General features: G+C 41.0%; 1 protein-coding gene across 1 annotated transcript in view; it reads right to left on the bottom strand.

Annotated features, from left to right (window-relative positions):
- LOC146860906 (mucin-5B-like) overlaps window positions 1-23267 on the bottom strand; it is an 814361-nt gene that overhangs the window by 484494 nt on the left and 306600 nt on the right. The window contains exons 7-8 of the mRNA XM_085644901.1: window positions 5570-5695; window positions 2718-2835 (exon numbers count right to left, since the gene is read on the bottom strand). Coding sequence (XP_085501027.1) covers window positions 2718-2835; window positions 5570-5695 — 244 coding nt within the window. The remainder of the gene's footprint in view (window positions 1-2717; window positions 2836-5569; window positions 5696-23267) is intronic.

The following is a 23267-nucleotide window of genomic DNA, read 5'->3' as shown; positions in this document are numbered from 1 at the left end:
CTTGGACCCCAACGGTTTCATGTATAAATCACAAGTACATGTATGTTCCCTCCAGTTCCAGTTATGAAGACGCAAATACATGTGCGTCCACCGTCAACATGTCCTCTTTCAGATCCGCCATGAATGGGCCGGATATTCTATTTCTAAGTATGAAAGGCCACCGGCTTTATATGGTTCATTTATCCCATTTTTCAGTCCAGGCGAGTAGGCCCTGATTCTGTCATCAAGCCTTTTCCTGCCTTCTGCCTCTGAAAGCTCCAGTCTGAGCCTGCATCTGTGACCATGAACTTTGTCTCACTCCCTGCGCGGCTAACGGTGCCTGATCCAGCCCGTCGCCTGCCAAGAACTGTATTTCACCTTCAAGATTATCTCCTCCGTCCCTATCCAATGCATTCCTGTCTAGTAGTTTAAGTAAACATTCTTCCAGCTACCGAGCAAAGGGCCCGGCTTCTCTGTCTTTATGCAAGTAATTCATAGCCCTGTTACTATGGACGATTTCTGCCCCCGCATATTGTGTAGACACTTAGACGCTTGTACACGCACTCACAGTCAATATAGTCAGTATAGAATAAGGTTCTACTCCGAGAGACCTTTCTTTTTGAATAACATAGTTCTTTAAACATAGGATGTTAGATATGATTTGGGATTAGGTTGACATAACCCCAGACTTTTGTCTCCACATGTAGAGCTAAATGTCAAGTCCCTTTCTCCCTCTAGCCCCACGTCAGTTACACGTCATGCTCGAGTTAAGCACAAGTAAGGCAAAGTTCCAGTACAATTCCAGCAGATCACGCAACCCCCTCCAGGTATCCACCCACACATGACAAATTACCCATTATCATCAAGTGGACGCCCACATGGACGCCCACCTTCACGCCTACTTACACGCCCACATGCTCTTATCTCATTCTCTCTTGCTCTTTTGCTTACGTACAATTGAGAAATGTATATATACTGTACTCTGTGAATAATGTTTTGAGAATATTGAGAATACTTTTGAGCCCCTTTCCAGATCCAATTTTGGTGATGGAAATATTCTCCCTTTGACTCGAGTTATTGGAATAAATCCCTTTATGAACCTGATACCACAGACTCAGCCTCTTGCTTTATGCATGATCTTATTTATATTTTAAAAGTCTGAGAGCGTAATATTTTATTTACCACAGACTGGTGGAGTGCTGAAGATCACACAAGCTGTCATAGAAGCAGGAATAGGCAATCCTTTATCTCAAAGAAGTACAAGCAGGCTGGGGCTGCCCGGTGAAAAGGACACTGGTGGGGCTGACACGCCTTGTACTTCAGACTGGAGGTTTTCTTCTTAGTTTCTGTAGTTTTCCATCCCATCCTCGTCGCCAAAAATCTGTAGTAACTGACTCCAGGTACCCGTGATGTATTTCAGATAGATTTATTGAGTTAGTTACAAGTAGATGAGTTGTAGAGTTACAGCCCCACCAGGAGCAGTCTGTCTGCTGCTCAGCCCATACTCCAACTGACATACTCAAGCATCCAGGCACCCAAACATTCCATTCAAGACTCACACACCAACATTCCATGCATCACATTCACACTGGCTGAGCAGCTAGGGAGCAAGTAACCAGAAAAATACAAAACAGGTCACAACACTCTTCAACACAAATCTAATCTATAGATTCCAAATGTGGCATTTTCAGAACTGTAACTTAAAATCAGACTTTAACATTAAAGAAGGTTTTAAATTTCAATGCCTTAGACACCAAACTTGTTGTTCCTACTTGGCCCCAATGGAAAGTTATCACGTATTAATTGTAGTAAGTTAACCCAAAGTTATCCAATGGGATAGGTAGACCTTGCAGTAGTGAAAAACAATGTAAGAGTTTTTCACTAACAGGATATTTATAAATTAAAAATGCATGTTCACCTTTTTAAACACACTGCACCCTGCCCTATGGGTCTACTAGGGGTTATGTTTATATATTAAAAATGAAGGTTTAAGGCCGGCAAAAGATTTATTTTGCCAGGTCAAAATAACAATTTAAACTTACAAGCAAAATTAATGTGCCAATTTTGTGTAAGCAAATTGTATAATGGTTAAAGTAGAGAGCACAAGCACACTAGCACTGGTTAGCAGTGATAAAGTGCATGGAGTCCTAAAAGCCAACAGAAACTGGTCCAGAAAACAGGAGTGTGAAGCCAAAAAGTCCAAGTCCAACATATCACCTTTCCTTTATTATGTTTTCCGAAACGATTGTGTTTGGTAGTTAATGTATTCGCTTTGTGTTTTATGTACTTGGTGGACCCATATATTCTTTAGATGTATTCCTAATGTACCCTGGTATGCATGATATATTTACTCAGAGTAAATCTTGTTCTCTGGCTAATGCTACTGAAGGGAGAGGTACAAATGTCTGATTCAACATTAACTTGATTTTTGTTTGTGTTTAGCCATAACTCCTAAAATGTCTTTGACCACTCTCTCCCCAAGTTTTCCTGGTAAATTTCTCGCACCAACCTCACCAGTAAGTGAAAGAAAAATGTAAAAAGGCCCACTTACAGGGCAACAAACAACAGCTTCATCAAGAAATATATGTGCTCTGTAGATATATATTCAGTAGCTATGTCAAAACAGAACACACATTGGAAAGGCCCATTTGAATAATCAGTAGAGCAACTTAATCTAAAGTGGTCATATTATGAAATTGTGCAAATAAAAGGATTCTTAAAAAAATACATTTTCTTACCAGATTTGGCAAGGAGTAGAATAGTAATCTCCTGAGACAAAGTTTTTGCCCTTGTAGTTGCAAGGGCAGTTCCCAACAGGGATGCAGCCAGTATTCATTATATCATCCAGAATCATTCCTGAAACAAAGAGCGATCCTGATTAGTTAGCTCTAGAGTGACCTATGAACCTTTCTCAGGAGTCACCTCCTAATTTCTCCTGGCCCCAAATGTTCAGTTCCCTTTGTAGGAGCTCTCAGGCATGGTGTAATCATATCTTTTAATGTAGAAGGAGACATTTTCCCCTACTTCACTAAATGGTAAGATTTCTGAACTTTTCTATTGCTACACTCTTTAGGAAACCGATCTCGATAACTGTGAACAATGGTAGTATTTTATCCATGTTATTCAAACTTTAGCTATCTATAATTTTATATTGTATATGCCACTACCCAATCATCTGTCCTGCTTCCAACACATATGCAGAGGCAGGGTAGTAATAGTGAACCACGTATAACATTAAAAAACTGTTTTAAAAAGCAATCCTCTTGCCACCTACCTCACCATCCTAGTCATATGCTCTCCCTATCAACCAAATAAAAAAATTAAAATGCCTGGTCTCCTGCCATCAACCCATAGCACCCTCCAAAAAAAGTACTCCACTGCCCTTCTCCAAATGAAAAAAATAGATGGGGCTTATTATGAGTCCTTTGCGCCACGCTACTTTTTGTGATGCAGCAGCGGCATAAAAAATGTGCCACGTTACCCAGATTTAAAAAGTGATGCATCTAAGTAGATGTGTTACTTTGCAAAGCCCTGCACTACATTATACCTGCTTCAGGTTTAATGTCTGCAGGATGGGCGTTCCCCCACAAAAAAGGGTCGTAGAAGTGGTGCAGTGAAATCTTTGCGATTTTACAACACAACTTCTAGGACGCCACTGCGTCAAAATCTTATGCCTGCCTCACAGCAGGTATAAGACTAACACAGGCACCTTCAACATGGGACTTGCCCATGTGTAATGTGCCATTGCTGAAGTAGCATCACTTTTGCAACACACTCCAGCAATGTGTCATTACTGCAGCTACAGATATGTCAGTCATACTGACGTATCTGTAAATCCTTGCGACATGGAGTGCTGTACAATAAATACAGCGCATCCATGCATTCGCAAAGATGATGCAATAAAAGAGTTGCATCTCTGATTTCCCCAGCGATGCAACACTTTTGATAAATGAGGCCCAAAATACCTGCGTCCTTCCTCCCCAGAACCTGGCATTCTGCCACTCACCCCCACCATTCTCTGTGCAATCCCCCCCTCCAAGACCACAGCCAACACCGCATTGAGAGCTGTCTGACAGCAATGTTATAGTTTTTCCTGTCAGTGTGGGTCTGTAGAGACCTGTGGTACTAGGGATAATGTAGATGGCACAAGAACAGCATTGCCTGTATTCTCCCACTACCCTTGGGGTGTGAAGTCCTGGGAGAGGCAAAAGAGTTTAATCAAGTTGTTCACAAATAAAGGGTTCCAATAGAGGTTATATACAACAAAAATATAAGCACTTCATGTTTAGATCTAGTGGATAGTGGTATTGCACAAGCCCAACCTAACCACATTAAGGAATTTTCATTATTTTAACCTATTTCACAACTCTTCTTTGTTTGTACGTTGTTAGTGAATTGCGTAACATACTGTGCACTGATAAGGGTGAGTTGGTCCAGCCATTTGTTGACTTGTTATGGGTTCCTGGATCAGTGGGGGCTGGGATGTAGATGTCCATTTTTTGCAATGCTATACTAACACCTTCTATGATTATGGTTTGTAATCATCTAAGACCAAAATTGTGATAAAAATGTTGAAACATCTCGATAAAGTAGTTAGCCCACATATTATTTGAATTATCTGTTCAATTCAAAAGCTGAGACAGTTTCAAATAATTGTCAGGTAAGCTTACCTAACACAATGATAATTAATATCTACCAAAATGAATTTGCAAAACCTGAATAGCTCTGTGATTGCTAAAAAGAATGTTAAAAATGTCAACTGCTAGCACAAAAATTGTGCCTCAAATGGAATTGCAAAATTCTGGTAGTCACATGTGCAGAAGCAGGTACTAGGACAGAGAAGCTATTAAGAGGCGATATCATAGCGAAGTTTACTATTAACAACTGAGGACATATGTTGTGATCTGTACAGGATGACACTTGTAGCCATGTTGTAGGTTTCAAAGCCTTCTTTATTAGTCCCAGTTCCAGATCACTTCAGACAAGGTTCAGCCAAGTACCAGCTTCATCATTAGCCTATCTTAGGCCCTTGTTACAGCCTCTATGTCAGCCCATGTAACAGCCCATATCACGGCCCCACCAGGAGCAGCCTGCCTAGCTGCTCAGCCCATCTCCAACTGTCATCACTCACCCACACAGGCACCCAGGCATTCCATTCATCACAGTCACACCAACATTCCGTTACCATCTCTCACTCTGGCTGAGCAGCTAGGAAGACCTAGGCTGATTACAATAAATGTAACACTCAGGATATAACATTATCCCTTTCCTTTTAAAATGAAAACAAAGTTCACATTACTACTGCTCTCTATTTTATAGTTGTACTGAGAAAATCATCAATCATGATCTGGTATGTCAGAAGAAATTAGTGCCCAGGAAGCTATCAGCACTGAGTCACGTGAACTTTTATAATTATTGTAGAACCTGTATGGTCAGTATGACTGTCAAAAACCAACTAATTTATGAAGACCACAGATCATGATGAAAAACATTCTCATTCTGACCATAATGCAATTGTGTAAAGTTGAGTACAGTTCACCTCCCCTCAATTGCACACAGATGGAATCTTCAAGAAAACAAAACTCTTTACCAGAAGGACAGAAACAGCCATCTGTGATTTGATCACCACAAACACTGCTTCTCACAGGGTTGGAACAAGTGTCAGGGCAGGAGCTTCCACGTTCCATGTACACCCGGTTATCTGGACACGGTCGATCTATAAATTCAATTTAAACAACATTAAAAATTAATAACGCCAATGTTATGTGTTTCCCATGTGCATCAGAATGTTTAATACGGCATCTGTTTCAGTGTCCATTCAAAGGCTTTAATTCATAAACCATTGTTTACACCAGAGTTCGATTTAGGTGACCACGTGTAACTTCCATTTCTGATGTGCAGAAGAATCACATTAAAGAGAATTAAACATTGGTAAAGTGCATTTGTTAAAAAACTGAAATCCTATAAGTAAATGTGTAATTTCTACATTAGGCAAAAGTAAATTAAATCCCACAAATTTGTAAATCTTTGAGAAGTTATACAACTTTTGTAGGTAGATTCCCCCCACATAAACACACAAATACATTTGTGTCAATGGCAGATGTAAGGGTGAAGTGAGAACACCGCAAAATATAATGAGAATTTCTCCCCTGAGAAACGTAGATTGGCCATTGGGGAAAAATCATAGAAGTGCACATGCACAGTTGAATGAGATTTAGACATTCTGGGGCTTATTTACAAGACCCTTGCACTGCCCAGGCATCACTTTTAAAATGGGAAAAAGTGACGTATCATTGGTACAAGGGGCTTGTAAATAAGCCCCTTTGAATTTTCCATATATGATGTAATCCATATGCATAAAGTTTATAGATTGTAGAGCTTATGAAAACCTATGCTTCACATAGATTCCCTTGAGTACTCCTGGAATCGAGATATGAAAACTTATGAAAGTCTCAAATGTTTCCTAAACAAATGAGTAGTGCATTAGGAGCAAATTTCCAATTAAAATTTTTTATATATATGACACGTGATTCGGGTCGAGTGCAGATGTCTAGTTTATCCGGGCGGTAAAGAGGGTTTGACATTTTTCAAATAAGATTATGTTATGAAATGGATTCTATATCTATTCCTAATATTAGATACAATGCGGGCCTGGTTGTGTGCTAAAATGATCACTATTAGTGCATTTAAAATAGTGGATTGCGAGGTGCAAGTATACAAGTTTTAAAATGATCTAATTTGTCTGAATGAAAAAAATGTGAGCTCAACTGTATTTATTTAAACTGATCCCATTCTCAGAAGCACGCTCTGTTCATGAACGTGACAAGTGAATTATGGCTAAAAAGAGAAATGACGTCCTGTGTTCCCCAGTGGGTAACATTGCATAACTATATTTACAAAAAGAAGAATTGTTTAATCCCCTGTGTAACAAGAAGGGAGCTGAGCATGAGACAACCCCTCCTCAATCCATAAAACATCATGCATGTGAAAGATTATAGTATATCATTATTGGGGTAGGGTTAGAGACAAGAAGAAGTTGTTGGAGATGATGCTGAAATACCGAGTTCCAAATTCAGTCTGGATGGCACAATAAGGAACGTAAGAAGATTTTACATGATCTGGCATATTGAAAATGGTAATACAAAGATGCTGGTCGACCCACTGAGAGAAACACACAGTCAGTTATAAACATTTCTTCTTTGATTTTCAATAACAAGCTCCCACTTTCAGAGTTAGTTTTGAAAACCCAGAATCATGGGCACAGTAAACATGGCCTCTGCTCACCAAATCTTCAGTGTCTTCAGTGGAGCCATATACCTGCTGCAGGAGACACCCCTAGACCCAAATGGACAAAGGTATGAAGTGTTTTTCAACAATGTCCACATAGGTACCACTATATCAGGCAATGTTTACAATTCATTCGGTTTGGACCAAACATCAGAAAGAAGACTGTGATGTCAAAAAAATCATCAACAGGAATATTGAAGGTAAAAGTATAATTTTGAATTTAGCTTTCAAAATTATTGTAATAACAATGTAGAAAATATTGTTGTATGTAATATTGTTCCTAAGTGTTAATTACTATGCAATTCGTTGTAGTATGTTTGATTCCATATGTTTATTACATTCTTATTTGTGTTTTTAACAACATAGGGGTCGATTCCGATCCTGGAGAAACCGGGTACAAACCGTCGGTCGGAGCGTTTTCTCCGTCCGACTCGTACCCGGTAAAAACACCATACAAACATGCAAGTACGATTCGTACGGAAACACCATTTCCGTACGATTCGTACAAAACACCGACAGACACAAAAACACATACAAATGTGATCCGGGACGGTGCGTACGCGACATGCGGACGGAGTTAGGCAGCTTTTTACGTACCAGCAAGTAAGATTCGTACCAACAGCACTCCGGACGGCTATATTTTTACGGCACACAAAAAGTTCTGTTAAAGCTAAGTATGCCATGAGCAAAAGGGGGACCGGTACGCGCCGGACACCCCCCACCCCCCCGTATGTCCGCGCCGTCCCCCCAGCCCCCCGTATGTCCACGCCGTACCCCAGCCCCTCCGTATGTCCGTGCCGTCCCACCAGTCCCCCCGTATGTCCGCGCCATCCCCCCAGCCGCCCGTATGTCTGCGACGTCCCCCCAGCCCCCGTATGTCCGCGCCATCCCCCCAGCACCCCGTATGTCCTCGCCGTCCCCCCAGCCCCCCCTATGTCTGCACCGTCCCTCCAGCCCCCCCGTATGTCTGCGCCGTCCCCCCACCCACCCCGTATGTACGGTGCGGACCCCCACCCCACTCCTGTATGTACGGTGCGGACCCCCACCCTATCCCGCCGTATGTACGGTGCGGACCCCCACCCCACCCCCCATATGTACTGTGCGGACCCCCACCCCGCCGCACCGTACATACGGGGGGTGGGGTGGGGGTCCGCACCGTACATACGGTGGGGGCTGGGGTTACGGCGTGGACATACAGGGGTGCTGGGGGGACGGCACGGACATGGGGGGGTGTTCGGCGTGTATGCGGGCACATGTTTGGACGTCTCCATGGTTGCTGTGGAGGTCCGCTTCGTACGGTGTTTTTACCATACGGTTGTGGATTCGGACGGACGGGACGGATCGTAGAACTTACATACGAATCGTACTTGCCAGTTTGTACGGGACTTGTACGATTCGTACGTAAAGAAATCCGGATACGATTCGTACGGGGAATATTTCTCCAGGATCGGAATCGACCCCATAATGTATTGGTTATGAAATTGTTGAAATGTGTAGTTTTAGTTGTGTTAACATATATGTATATTAGCTTTATAATTTTTTGGGGTAACGTGATATTGGGTATTGAGGGCCCAAGGATGGGGAGATTTTTTTAAGCTATATATTTTAAAGTGCATTTCATGCTAATTATTGTAATGATATGTTTACAGTTTTTAAAATTATTTTGTTACATTAATATTTTTGTCACTTTTATTTATAACTAATTAAAATATATATTAATGTTCTCATTATGGGAATATTTAAACAATGTTTAATTCGTAAAATATGCAAAAAAAGAAAATTATGGGAAAGTGTATATTAATAAAGTAAAATAATTTGATTTTTTTATAGTAAAGATTTTAATTTAATATTTGTCCTGAAATATACATTTGGATAATGCAAATATGTAATTTTGTTGACTTAAAGTTACAATTTTATATTATAATACATTTTATTTTTTCAAATTAAAAATTGTTTCTTTATATCATTGCTTATTACATGTTTTAAAGTTTAGGAATGGTATTTTTAAAAATATATTAATTATTAATAGAAATACAACTATTTTATATGTTCATGTTTAAATATGAATATGTAGGTTTACAATTTTGATTGGTGTATTTTTAGATTACATTTTAATGTATTTTATAGTTAAAAAAATATGTGTGAGTATGGAGTATTGATTGTGTAAATACAATGTTTAATTTGTATTACCTTGTACAAAATATTGAAGATCGCAGTGGAAACAGTCATTTTTACCTACCTAGCATCCGACAACTTCTTCAAATAGGCTTAGGTTGGAGTTGGAATGGTAAATGTAACCCCTTTAGAGTCCAACACCTTCCCTCAATATGATTAGGTTATAGTGGAAATAGTCAATTTCACCCTTTTTTTGTCCAACACATTCCCCCAATATGCTTCTATAGGAGTAGAAATAGTATATGTTGCTACGTTAGTGTCCAACACATTCCCCCAAACTGGTAAGATTGGAGCAGGAATTGTTAACATTACCCTTTTAGTGTCCCACACCTTCACTCAATTGTTATAGTTTCGAGTGGAATAGTAAATCATACCTTTTTAGTGCCAAATGCCTTCTTCTAATATGGTCAAATTGGAGTGTGAATAGTAAATGTCACCCTTTTAGTGTTCAATACCTTCCCCAAATTGGTTTAAATTGGAGTGGGAATAGTATTTTTCACCCCTTTTGTATCGAATACCTTCTTCAAAGTGTATTACGTTGGAGTGGGAATAGTAAATGTTACCCTTTTAATGTCCAACACCTTCCCCAAATTGGTATAGGTCGGAGTGGGAATAGTGAATCACAATCGTTTAGTGTCCAACACTTTAAATGTTACCCCTTTAGTTATCAACACTGTTCACAAATTGGTTTACATGGGACTGGGAATAGAATTTTCACCTCTTTAGTGTCCACACCTTCTTCATATTGGAATAGATTAGAGTGGGAATAGTAAATGCTACCATTTTAGTGTTTAACACCCACATTTCTATAGGTTTGAATGGCAATAGAAAATCATACTCTTTTAGTGTGCCCAACACCATCCCTAAATTGGTTTAGATTGGAGTGGGAATAGTAAATGGTACCCCTTTAGTGTCCAACACGGTCCGCAAATTGGTTTAGATTATAGTGGGAATTATCAATAACATCCCTTTAGTGTCCAAGACTTTCTTAAAAATGGTTTATGTTTGAGTATGGTCATTTAATTTTATAATTTTAGCCTTAAATGTTTTGTTTTAATTCTATTTGTATGTAGTAGAAATAGTTTGCACTATTGTATTAGTATTAATGGTGTTTAGAAATATAATAAATAGTTGTATGTTTGTAGGCAATAATATCACTCTTTACATTTTTATGGAACATAGATGTGTAACAAATTTTTCTCATTTTTTGTTTTCAAACCCTATTAATGTATATGTTTACATTTTCAAGCATATATATTTCAACCTAAAAATAACCATTTATGTATAGTTAAAGAAATATCACAATTGCAATGATTTGTTATCAAATAAAAAATAAAAATTATATTTAAATACAATTGTATTTTGTACAATTTTCACTTTTTCACATTATTTGGTTTTTATCGTGTTCTATGGGTTTATGTGTTGCACTTAGTTTATGTGATGAATCGAGTTTGTGTTTTACCTTTTAGTTGGTGATGGTTACATATCTTGTTTAATTAATTTATGTATCCTTATCTCAATCTTCATTAACATTGGATTTTTATTTAACTTGTAGATTGATGTAATATTATATTTATTATTTTAAAAGTAATGATTTGTCATATTGGTTTATATTTAGTGCTAGCTTTTTAAACATTTGGTAGGTTGCTAACATTTTAGAGTGTGTTTTTGGCTATTATTTTTTTAATTAATCTACTCCTTTGTTATTTATGAATGTTTTGACTTTACATTGCAGCATGTTGTACATTCTTTTTATTTTGTTTCCTGAGATTGGGGGCAATTGCTGCATTTGTAGTTGTCGGTAGATTTGCTCTTTTTGTTGTGCTTCTATAAATTTGTAGATTGGCTGGGTTCTGCCAATTGTGGAATGGAAGGCATTCTGACATCCATAACTGTGTTGTGTTTTTTGGCTTCCTGTGCCAAGGTGCTGTCAGAGACATTCCACAATGGTATTTGGAATTTGAGTTGGTAGAAAGGGTTTTCTATTAGCAAATTGTAGTGGTTAGCTATCCTTGTGACAGGAGAATTTACTAGTGCTATCATGTTTTAGATTCACAGACAAATTGGCTGTTTGTAGAATGTTCTTTACTTAGGGTCTGATTAGGATGGCGGACTGACTTTTGTCGGCCCGCCACCCTGTCCCGCAGTAGGCAATAGGATGTGACCGCCACCCCCTCAGTCGCAAGGTCTATATTTTGCATTGCAAACTCAAGGAGATGATGGACGGAGTGCTGAAACCTTTCAGAGACCCACCTGCAGTCACAGATCTGGGTTGAATCCATCATCATTCTTTAGCTCACTTCGCCACCACAGTTCAGACCCAGCCATATGCAAATCAGTCTTGACCCTGTGCTTCATGGGAACAGTCGAGAATGAACTGCCAAGCCAGATCTTTCCTGGACCACAAACAAGCATCCTGGGGTGGGTTTCGAGGTAACACCACTCATAAGCCAGGCTAACTTGAATCCAGTGGCAAAGTGAGCAAGGGACCCACATCTGGGCATACCCTGCCAACTTAGGGCGAAACAAATCAAATACAAGGAGATAATGGATGGAGCGCTGAAACTTTTCAGACACTCGCCCCCAGTCACAGATCTGGGTTGAATCCATCATCATTCTTTAGTTCACTTCGCCACCCCAGTTCAGACCCAGCTATATGCAAAGCAGTCTTGACGCTGTGCCTCATGGGAACAGTCCAGACCAAACTGCAAAGCCAGATCTTCCCTGGACCGGAAACAAGCATTCTAGCCCTCCAATAGCATGTTTTAGAATATTATGTGGTACATTTCAAATTTATATTTTCTGTTGATGTGCTTGTTTGCCCATAGGTGTTGCGTATGTGATTTAGTAACTGATTTCCCTTTCTGTGATGTTATGTATTTTGCTGTCTCTGTCATTGTATCTGAAAGTAGCATAATAATCAAAAAATATACAATAATTTAATGTTTGTGTGTGAAGACTAATTCTATTTTGCATAGTTACATGTATATTCTGTTTAGATGTTTCACACTGTCTTGCAGCTTTTCCCTTGGAGGTGTTCTAATGTGGAGCAGGTTCTTTCTTTTTGCTTCGATGAAAAGAAATGTTAGTTTCATTTTAACTGTTAATTTATTGGTAGTTTGTGGAGATTGAAGTCAGCAAGTTTATTGTTACTTTCTATTTGGGTATGTTTATACTTTTTTTATTAATTTATGTATGGTAACTTTGTTTAATCTTTTTGTTGATTTGTGGTAGTTATTTTGTTTTTGGCTGTTTATTGCTTTTCCAAGTCGTAGTGTTTTCTTTTAGGAAGTCTGCATAAACTGAAATATGTTGAACAATGGTTTATTAGTTATTTGGTATTTAAAATTTTTAAGTTTCTTAACAAGAACATTTTAGTTTGAATCTAAGGGGCATATTTACAAGCTCCTATTGCCACCTCAACGTCACTTTTAGTGGCGTTGTGGTGGCAATAGAGGCTTCGCCTTACTTACAAGGCAGCGTTTAGCCACTGAACATGGCTTAATGCCTCCTTTGGAATAAGGCCCCGGTTCACGCTGTACTTAGCGTGAAAGAGGAGGGCAATCGGTGTTGCAATGGCCGTTTCACCGCAGCACCCATTGATTTTGATGCTGTCCCCTATTTACAAGGGTTGTGTAGATAGGAGGCAGCTCCAAAATTAAGACCAGGGAAAACCTGGACTTAAACAGGTGAAACGTGGAGAAATGCTTTATTTCCCCTAGTATGTGCTGTTTCTATGTATTCTGCTTTGTGCACACACATGGAAACAGCAACACGCCAATGATCGTTTATGTGTAGGAAGGTCTGAATACCCTTGTGATGCCTCCTGTATCCTGCTGTTGTCCCCTGACGCTCTCCCTCCGAACTTAATACAAAAGGAAAAAACTTGGAAAACTCATATGTAGATCGTAAACACCAGGAATTGGAGGAGACGATGTCCCTCTCATTTAGACATTGTCTCAAGGGGACCTAAGCTCTACCAATTCTCTATCTTCTGGAGATTTCCTGCAGATGCTCTTGGGCCTGTATTTCTGAAGAAAACACTCTGGAAGTCCCCTTATAGATGACCTTTAGCCTATAGGGCTCATTATATACACCACTCCGCCTAACGTCTGGAAGGGAGTGATCAGTTAACGGAGCCTCCATCTTCACTCCACCATCAGGCCTAACAAAAAACGTGTGTCCCTCTGCTGAATGCCTGGCTTCAGGTCTAGCTTTATCAAAAGCTGCCTGCCGCAGGAGGAAAATGCCAAAAAAGATAAGAATAGCCCTAGGTTTAACATTCTGATCGTTCTGCCCCCCTCTCTTCTTTAACATCAGTGGGAATAGGTGTACTCTCTGCACCTCCGAATCCCAGTCCCAATGTGCCAGTTCTGGAAAGGCCACCTCAGACAGGCGAAGGACAAACCAGTGAATATCATCCCCTTCAGCATTTTCTTCGAAGCAGCCTCAAGTTATTCCGCCGCTGGCGGTTTTCAAAATCCTCCAGCTCCCATAGAACATTAGTCATTCTGGCTTTGTTCGCTGTAGCTTTCTGCCCGGTAGCCTCAGCCTCGGCCTCCAGTACCACGATCCTGCCTTTTATGTTGTTGACTTAATTGTTTGATGTTTATTGATTAACTTGTTTATATTTTGATTTTATTGGTTGGTTAAGTGTTAGTTTGAATTTTTTGCTGTCAGTTATGTCCTTCTATGGTAAATGCTAATTTAGGTTTTATTTGTAAAGTATGATATATTGTTTGAAAGCTTCTAATATAATTTTATTTACATATATATATATATTGTTTTTAGGATGTTGTTTAAATGTTTGTAGTTAATGCTAATTTTTTTGGGTGTTGTGTTGTAATGATTTTAGGTATACTATTTATTGGGGAGAACGGTAAATATTTTGGTGATGTAACATATTTATATTTAATTTAAACATGTGCCTAAAATGTTTTAGATTTATTTAAATTTAGTTTTTACATCAAAAGCAATTTTTATATGTATTAATAATTATTTAATTATGTTGCTGATATCATTGAAGTTCATATTGTGTAAATTGACATTTTTTACATATTTTATGTTTATTTAAAAGTGACAATATTTTTGTTTCTGATATTTGTGTTTCTGATATGAGTAAAAATCAATATTTTCAACAACGATATTTGTGTTTTTTATATAAGTGGCTTTACTAGATAAGTATATCAAGTCGATATTCTTGTTATCGATATTTATTTTCCAATCTTTTCGTATTTCGATATTGCATGCATCGACATTATGTCAATGATTTGTTTCATAAATACCATACAGTGTCTTGGTGATTCAATCAATGTAAAAGAAAGTAATGTTCATCATTAGACATTTGTAAATATTAATCAAACACAGCATTTAAATTCAACATAAAGAATCAATAGTTATCAGTGTACATAGTGAACACTCGGCTAGAAAACAAACTATTGATGTAAAGTTGTAAGTAAGTAGTAGTAATTTTATTAGCATAGTTACTTAAAACCATTGCTATACAAAATAAATTAAGAGCAGGTATGGTAAAAATACAATTCTAAGTAAAATCAGAATAAAAACAATCGCATTTCCTTAGATAGACTGTACACACGACAGCTTCTTGAGTATAAAGTTTTTTTTTTTTTTAAATTGAGCACTTCGTGTTAATAGGGTTATATCTTCTTTCTCGGTTGATGTAAAGTGGTGATCACATCTAATGAAATGGCGAAAAGGCTAAAGTAATTTATTTGTTGAAAGAGGTACTTCAACTCAGTAAGGCTTTAGTAATAAAGTGAATCAATCAAAATATGCCCTTTTCCCGTAGTGTTCTTGTCAAGCTTCAGTAGAGCCATGGCAGCAAGGGCAAATCTCTTACTGCCTATGTGAGATATCTTAGTATAGTGGACAGTCTTCCATCATGTCAAGGGAGGACATCTCTCTATGGTCCTGGAAGATTGGAAGACAATCCCCCATACTCCAAATGAGTTAAAGTCTCTTTTTGGAGAAAACAAAAAAGGAACCAACAAACTCAAGCTAGCCTTAATCAACGTGTGCCTTGAGCAGACAACAACCTTTTAACCTTAGATGCCCATTTGTTACTGAGAGCACCTAGAATACATTATCCAGGTTTGTTCTCTTGCACATCAAGTGTGAATGGAGACAGCACTAAACTACTTCTGTCTGTGTATACTCACAAGTCTGCCACAATGAATGACTAGGCCCAGATAATCTCACTGGAGACACTTTGAAAATGTGTCTTCATTTTAAATTTTCCACAGACTTTTTTTTTTAATACAGCAAATGTAATTGATATTGTTGCAAAGGTAAACATTAACATGCACAGCACTCACAATCAAGTATTGCATATACTGACAGACCATACATGACCATAACAGACAGTTTAGTTCAGAACATAAAAACCCCAACATTTGACCCAGATTTCTGGTGTGTTTATGTGTGAACATCCTGTTGCCACATAAAAAGTGTTCTTCCATTTTTGCAACCCAGTCCTTTCCTTTGCTCTATGCTGTCACCGCGGGAGAGGTGGCTGAGTTTCACAATCTTGCAATGTCTCACTTTAAGATCACAGTTCTCACCCCACCAGTAGCCTCTCTCTAATGCTCCCCCCAAGGTCTTCCATTAGCCCTAAGAGAGTAATATGGGCAGTTGTCTCCACTGGCCATTGTAACACCTCTGTCAATAAGCAAAAAATAGACCTCCAGTTCTGGGATATAATTAAGGCTGTGCAGAACTTGTGGAGTTTCACTCGGTAGAATTCCGCAAAAGGGCAGAATTAGGCAAGTCACGTTGATTTTAAGTGCCGGGAGCTTATTCCACGCTGATAAATCAGTACAAATGGCACCATGCTGAACACCACACAGTGCTGCTTCTCGAATTGGTTTTGCTGCCACTTGAGTAGATTTTCTACTTGAGCGGCAGCTTTCTGCTCACAAATTGCCACAACCACCCACAACCACACGTTACAACCCACAACCATCCACATTGTGCTCACCAACTTACCATTGGCAAGCCGGCATGAAAATAAACTCCACTATGAGGTGGCTGGTGGTATTTGATTAGAACTCTGCATTACATGCCTAATGCGGAGTGGCCTAAACTCCGATGGCAGAGCAGAATTTATCATCCACCCCTAGATATAATAAGACACGACCAAACCTCAGCAAAACAAGTCTGCTTCATTTTCTCCACATCACAGACAGGAGGATGAGGGGAGCTTTTGGGCCCTTCACAGATTCATTGAGGTTAGGTAAGAAATATATAGGTAGTTTAGTTGGCCAGGCAGAGCCTGCAGGAGATCCCTAATTCTCTTGTTGAGGTAAACAGGTCTGGCATGCTAGTGACCTGTGAGCTATATATGTGGGAAATACCCCCGTCTTACCGGTCCCTTCAATAAGTGTGCCTCTAATGGGTTCAATTTGAAGGCTTTTCCAATAGCCATTAACGCATTCCAGATTTGGAGGTATTTGTAGAATTGAGACTGATTTCGATTATATTCCATTTATAAGACCTGAAATGATTTTATGTGCGCACCTCACCAGACAACCCATAGCTGAGAAATACCTAAGAGGTCCCACTTGGTAAATCACTTCAATTGTATAACCTGGTGTAGCCACCTTCCTTTCCATAGTGGAGTCAGTAACATGATATTTTTGTCCCACCTTGCCCTTTTCGGAGCTTAACTCCACACCTGAAATATACTTCTCGTCAATTCCAGGAGGGATAAGGGGATCAGTCACCATTGAGCATTTTCATATTGCTGTCGATACCAATGATTGTTACTTCTGTCTTGAAAGGTGAGACATCCCACCCCCTGAGCAAAGTACTTCTGAACCAGGAACATTGCGGCCCAATAATATAGCTGAACATCTGCCTCCATCTCCCCATTAAATGTAGATTGGGTGACCTGAAACGTTTCCATTGTAGCCTGTAGTCCCTTAAATCATCTCATGTAGATGAAGCATGGCATTTTAAACAGTATCACTGTTCCGACGTTATAAAGGCAGAGGAAAAGCCATTTCCCCAGATCTGCCTGAATCCTGGCCTTCAACAGGGCCAGGTTCAGGGACCATGTATGTCTGGTAGTAATGCAAGGTGTATATCTACATATTTAAAACTCAGTCTGCAAATTGGAATTTGGGTCTGCCAGTTTGTTGTGTCTATGGTGCCTGTCAGAGGCAACAACTGGTATTTGGACCAATCCACTTGTCCCCAAGAAGAAAAGTATTTAAAGTATTCGTGGGCTTGTGGATTCCGGGCAGAATATGAACAACACATCATCCGCATATAGGGCTTCATGGTCTTCTATCCTGTCTCCCCATTGAAAACCCTCTACTTGTGCATCGCATCTGACCCATGTTACCAGCAGTTCCATTGACACAGCAAATAACAGGGGAAAAGCGGCAACCTTGTTTGCACCCTATCTTATAGGGGATGCATATGATAGAGCACCATTGGCCCATCCATTGTGCCTTGGGTTTCTTAAATAAGAGCTTCACATACTATATAAATTTGGGTCCAAAGTCTATTCAGTTCAGTGCCTCTCACAGGAAGTGCCAATCTAAAGTGACTAACGCTTTTTCAAAATCAATTATCAGGAATGCATTCTTTCTCACCATATATTCTACTTATTCTACCGCCATCAGCACGCTGCAGATGCAGTGCTGGGTGCTACTTTGGAGCATAAAGATGCATTGATCTGCATGCATCATGCTGAGAATAAATTGAAGTAGCCTGTTAGCCAGCATTTTAGCATAGAATTTAAGTTTGCAATTAATGAGTAAGATTGGGCCATATGAGGCATGTTGATCCGGGTTTCTTACTTTATTATGAAGCACTACTATGGTTGCCTGATCTAGTTACCCTGGCAGGAGGTCTTTTCCTGCGGTCTCATTAAACATATCTAAAAACAGCGGCAAGCGCAAACTCATTTGAGCTCAAGAGGTTTTTCGGTATGCATCTCAGAGAGTGTAGTACTGAACTCCTTCACTGTGAAGGGCTGATCCAGCTCCCCCCACTCTGTCACAGACAGTACCGGTAGAGCACATCAGCAATTTGGGGATTCAAGGATTTCCTGTAAGGTCATTCCCATTTTGCATATACAAGGACCTAAAATATTCTGCAAAAACCATTATGATCTCTAATATGACGTTAAAATGCATGCAACTACAACACATGCTTTTACAATGCAGTCTTTACATCCAACTACCATTACATTGCATGATTTTACAATGCATTTAGGGGAAAAAAATTACTATTCCCACTCCAGTAAGTGCAACAGTAGGGAAAGTGTTGGATAGTGTAGGGGTAAAAATTACTATTCCCATGTACCTCAAAGCCCATACCCACCCTAATACTAAAAAAGTCTCCATTACTTACCTTATAATGCGTTGTAATGGCATGCTTTGTAATGGCATGCGTTGTAATGACATGCGTTGTAACGGCATGCATTTTAATGGCATGCGATGTAAAGGCAGCTGCATTGTAACAGTTGCGTTGTAACGGTAGGCCGTTGTAATGATTGCATTGTAATGGATGTTTCCCCTAGAGCCCTTTCTGCCCTTCCTCCCCACTGGTCTGTGACGCCTGAAAATACACTTTCCGCAGTACCATGTGTGGCCAACCAGTATATCAGTTTACTGGACTTATCTCCCCGTTCACAATTTCTGCTTTGCGCTGTAATCCAACAGTGATGTGCCTTCTTGAGGCAGAGCTGTCTCAATATCACCCTGACTAGCACTAGTCTTCCTTCTCTTCCCTAATTCCTAGTTCCAGTTGAACTATACATGCTTCCATGTCTGCAATCTGATGCGCAGCTTCTCAGTCTTTTGACCTGAGGTGGGGCTGTGCTTCCCCCTCATTTATGGCTTGCTGCCCCCTCCCCCACAGGGGGCCAGGAAACTCAATCAACTCCTTGGAGCTTTCATATTTACATGACAGGTGGTGGGCTACCACTTTGTTCACGAGGCACCATGCAATGAGTCTGTAAGTCAGCCTATGTTTAGGATTGCCCACCCCACCTACACCACCATTGGCGAGTGTTCTTAGATCCCCCTGGGGAATATATAAATGCCTATCATAAGGAGTAGGTCTCTGACTGGCAAGAAAAGAAGATCTATGCGTCACCTTGCTCTCTGGGTCACAGAGATATGTGTATGCCATTTCCTAAGGGTGCCAGATATACCACACTTCACAGAGTTCCATACCCAAGGTGCAGGTCGCAGGTCCATTCTCTGTGTCCTGTTGTCTTGGTGGTGCCTTCAGGCAATCTTTCTGTGACGCCATCATCATGTTAGAGTCTCACCCCATAATTGTGGGCCCAAGTGGAAGCTTTTTCAATGAGTCTTTGAGCTTGTTCAGTGTCCCTCCCACAAATTTTGGAGAAACAAATGCTCAGCAAGTTATACATCTGCCTGGATATCGCCCCCTCCACTGTCACATATCTCCCTTTTAAGTCTGATTCCATATGTGTCACCACCATGGGTATACTCTGCCCAGCCAAACCGTTCGTGAAACACACTGTTGTAGCAATATCTGATCAATAGTGGGGCTCAAGTGTCATTGGGGTAGGTCTCCTACAGCATCAGGACATCCAGCCCCTGTCTTTTCAACAGGGCAAGGACAGCCCCAGGATTCATACAGTCAAGCAGCCCGTTGGCGTGCCATGTCATCGTCTTGAGACAGAGCATTAGATGGGTAATATCATGTCTCCTACAGATTGGGACCGTTAATTGTGACCTCAGACATTCCACTGTCTTGTCCCTCCTATCATAGCAGTCGCAGACCTTCACCTCCGAGCAGCTATTGAATCGGGGCTAATCGGAAACTTTAATCCTGCTGGCACCATGGTGCAAATTATCGCCAACTAGGCCAAGTCTTCCTCATATAAATCCCAACTCTTCCACCCCAGACTTCCACCCCAGAAGCTTATTTTGCGCCCAACATTAACAACACCCAACAAGTGTTCCAACTGAGGTAAAAAAAATACCCATCAATCTCTCAATCTTGAGCACTATATCATTAGGATTTCGTGTTGCAAGCAAATCAAGATCATGGGATTGGTCTGTGGCCTGAAAAGCACCCTGGAGGTTTACAAACCTAGGTCCTTCCTCCAGTCTCAAGTCTGAGTTCCGAGGTTCCATGTTCTGATGATGCAGCTCTTCGATCTCAACCCACACACATAGCACTAGCCAAATCAAGCTGTTCCTAGACATGTTTGGTGCCCATTCATTTCACATCTGATCCCAAGAAGTCCAAGAGCCATCAATAACAACCATGTTACCTTCATGAGTGTCTATATCTGTTACATCTGCGAGGACTCACTCCGAACTTCTCTCAATGTACACTGTTCTGCTCCCTCCAAGCTGGAGGTGAGTGGCAGTACATAAGCATTTGTTCTGTCGCCCAATCCCACGCTGCTTCCAGTGTACCAAAGAAATAGGATTTGGCCTCATAAAAATTGTGAAGCCTGGCCGGGAAAAGGTGTATATATTGCTCAGCTTCTATTTGATGGCTTAAAATGATTTGCATCTTTGTTGGACTCTGTGAGTACAGTCTCGAAAAATAGAATCTTGGAAGATTCAAAGCACAAGTCACTGCTGTCCCTGGCTGCCCTCAATATCACATCTTTATTACGATAGTTTAGCACTTTAACTATCATAGGGTAAAATAGCCAGAGAGCTTTTCTTTCGGGACCCACATCAGAACCCAATTTCACAGAAATGTTTTAGGTGCAGCCCCCTCTACTCACTCCAGAAAGCTGATGAATCATAGATTGTTCCTGCATGCTCGATTTTCTGCATATTCAGGGCGGTCTTCAAGGATACGAGATGTGGAGTTAAGTCAGGCAACCTCAGCCTCAATGTCATCACAGTCTTGTAGATCAGAAATGTGCCCTTCTGTGTCTACGGTGGTCGGTAGGTCTTGACCCAGAAACACCATGTCAATCCCAACCTCTCTAATTTTGGTCTCTAAGGCTGTGTGTAAAGATTGTATAGCTTTCTCTAGCATCCGGGGGCACCAAGATCTCTGCCACCACTTCATTTTCTTTCCTGTATTTGCCTGCCATCTGCATGTAAACTGTGACAATGTAAATTTTTGTTTGAGCCTGGTTAGGGACTGGAGCCCCTCTCCCCATAGTGGGTTCTCTTAGTCCAGGTTTTTCCTACTTGATCTGCCCTGCTATGGGTTCACTTCTTCAAGAGTATCTCTTCGTAGAACTGCTTGCTAATCTCCCCTTCGCAGTGTTTAGGAGTTCCCATGTAATTAATTTGTTGAGGATGACCTTCTGAGAGAAAGGTGTTGCTGGGCCCCAGTCCTCACATTCGGCATCTGCAGCCATTCCTACCGGATCACCTGTGCTGTGTTTCTCTTTTCAGTGTTTCAGTGGGGGCAGGAGTAGGGTTGACAGTCTATCTCTCTATATGGCCATACCAATCATTGAACCAGTCTACCATGGACCGCCCTTTCATCATCTCTGACTTAGATTAGGGTTCTGACCTTTGCTTGAGCAATCAGACCCATGGACCCTCTTTTCAACTTGGGCTGTGATCTCTTTAGGATCAATCAATCAATCAATCATGTGCTTGTTAAGTGCGACTACTCACTCGTAAGGGTCCCAAGGCGCTCGGGAGGAGGGGCGGTGCAGGTTCCAGTCCATCAGGTAGGAGACCTATCAAAGAACCATGTTTTGAGGTTGCTCGTGAAGATGGTGAGTGATGTTATCTGTCTGAGATGGAGTGGTAGGGCGTTCAAGGCGCTGGCTGCGAGGAAGGAGCGAGGAGTGACCTCCTAATCTGGTCTTCCTGGCATGGGGACCACTGCATAGGAAAGCTGGGCTGATCGTAGGGTCCTTTGGGGTGTGTGGAAATCGAGTCGGCTATTCAGGTATTCTGGTCTGGTGTTCTGGAGGACTTTGTGTGCGTGGGTGAGAATCTTGAAGGTGATTCTAGCTTTGATGAGGAGCCAGTGGAGTGTGCGCAGGTGCTGGGAGATGTGGCAGTTTCTTGGCAGGTTGAGGACCAGTCTTGCGGCGGCGTTCTAGATGTTTTGTAGCTTGCAGGTGAGGTTTTTGTTTATTCCAGTGTAAAGTGCGTTGCCGTAGTCAAGTCTGCTGGTGACAAGGGCGTGAGTGACGGTCTTTCTGTGCTTGAGGGGGATCCATTTGAAGGTTTTACGTAGGAGGCGGAGGTTGTGGAAGCAGGAAGACGAGACAGAGTTGATCTGGTGGTCCATTCTGAGCTCGGAGTCCAGGATGATTACCAGGTTACTTGCGTGGTCCGTGGGGGTTGGCGGGTTTCCGAGGGTGGGGGGCCACCAGGTGTAGCTCCAGGCGTCGGGGTTTGGGCCTATGATGACTACTTTTATTTTGTTGGTGTTTAGTTGTATGCAGCTGTTTTTCATTCATTTGGCAATGGCTTTCATGCCTTCTCAAAAGTTGCGTCTGGCAGTGTTGGGTTCGTTGGATAGGGAGAGGATGAGTTGGGTGTCGTATGCGTATGACACAATGTTGAGTCCGTCGGTTCTGACGATGGTGGCGAGTGGAGCCATGTAGACGTTGAAGAGCGTCGGGCTGAGGGAGGAGCCCTAGGGGACTCCACAGGTATGAGGTGTAGGGTCCGAGAGGAAAGGGGGGAGTCTGACCCACTGTGTTCTGCCGGAGAGGAAGTCCCCTTATAGATGACCTTTAGCCTATAGGGCTCATTATATATACCACACAGCCTAACTTCTGGAAGGGAGTGATCAGTTAACGGAGCCTCCATCTTCACTCCACCATCAGGCCTAACAAAAAACGTGTGTCCCTCCGCTGAATGCCTGGCTTCAGG

The sequence above is a fragment of the Triturus cristatus genome, chromosome 3_1 (genome assembly GCF_964204655.1).
Source record: "Triturus cristatus chromosome 3_1, aTriCri1.1, whole genome shotgun sequence".
Classification (NCBI taxonomy): Eukaryota; Metazoa; Chordata; class Amphibia; order Caudata; family Salamandridae; genus Triturus; species Triturus cristatus.
Note: the sequence above shows the minus strand (reverse complement) of the source record. Positions and strands in the feature narration are given on the sequence as shown.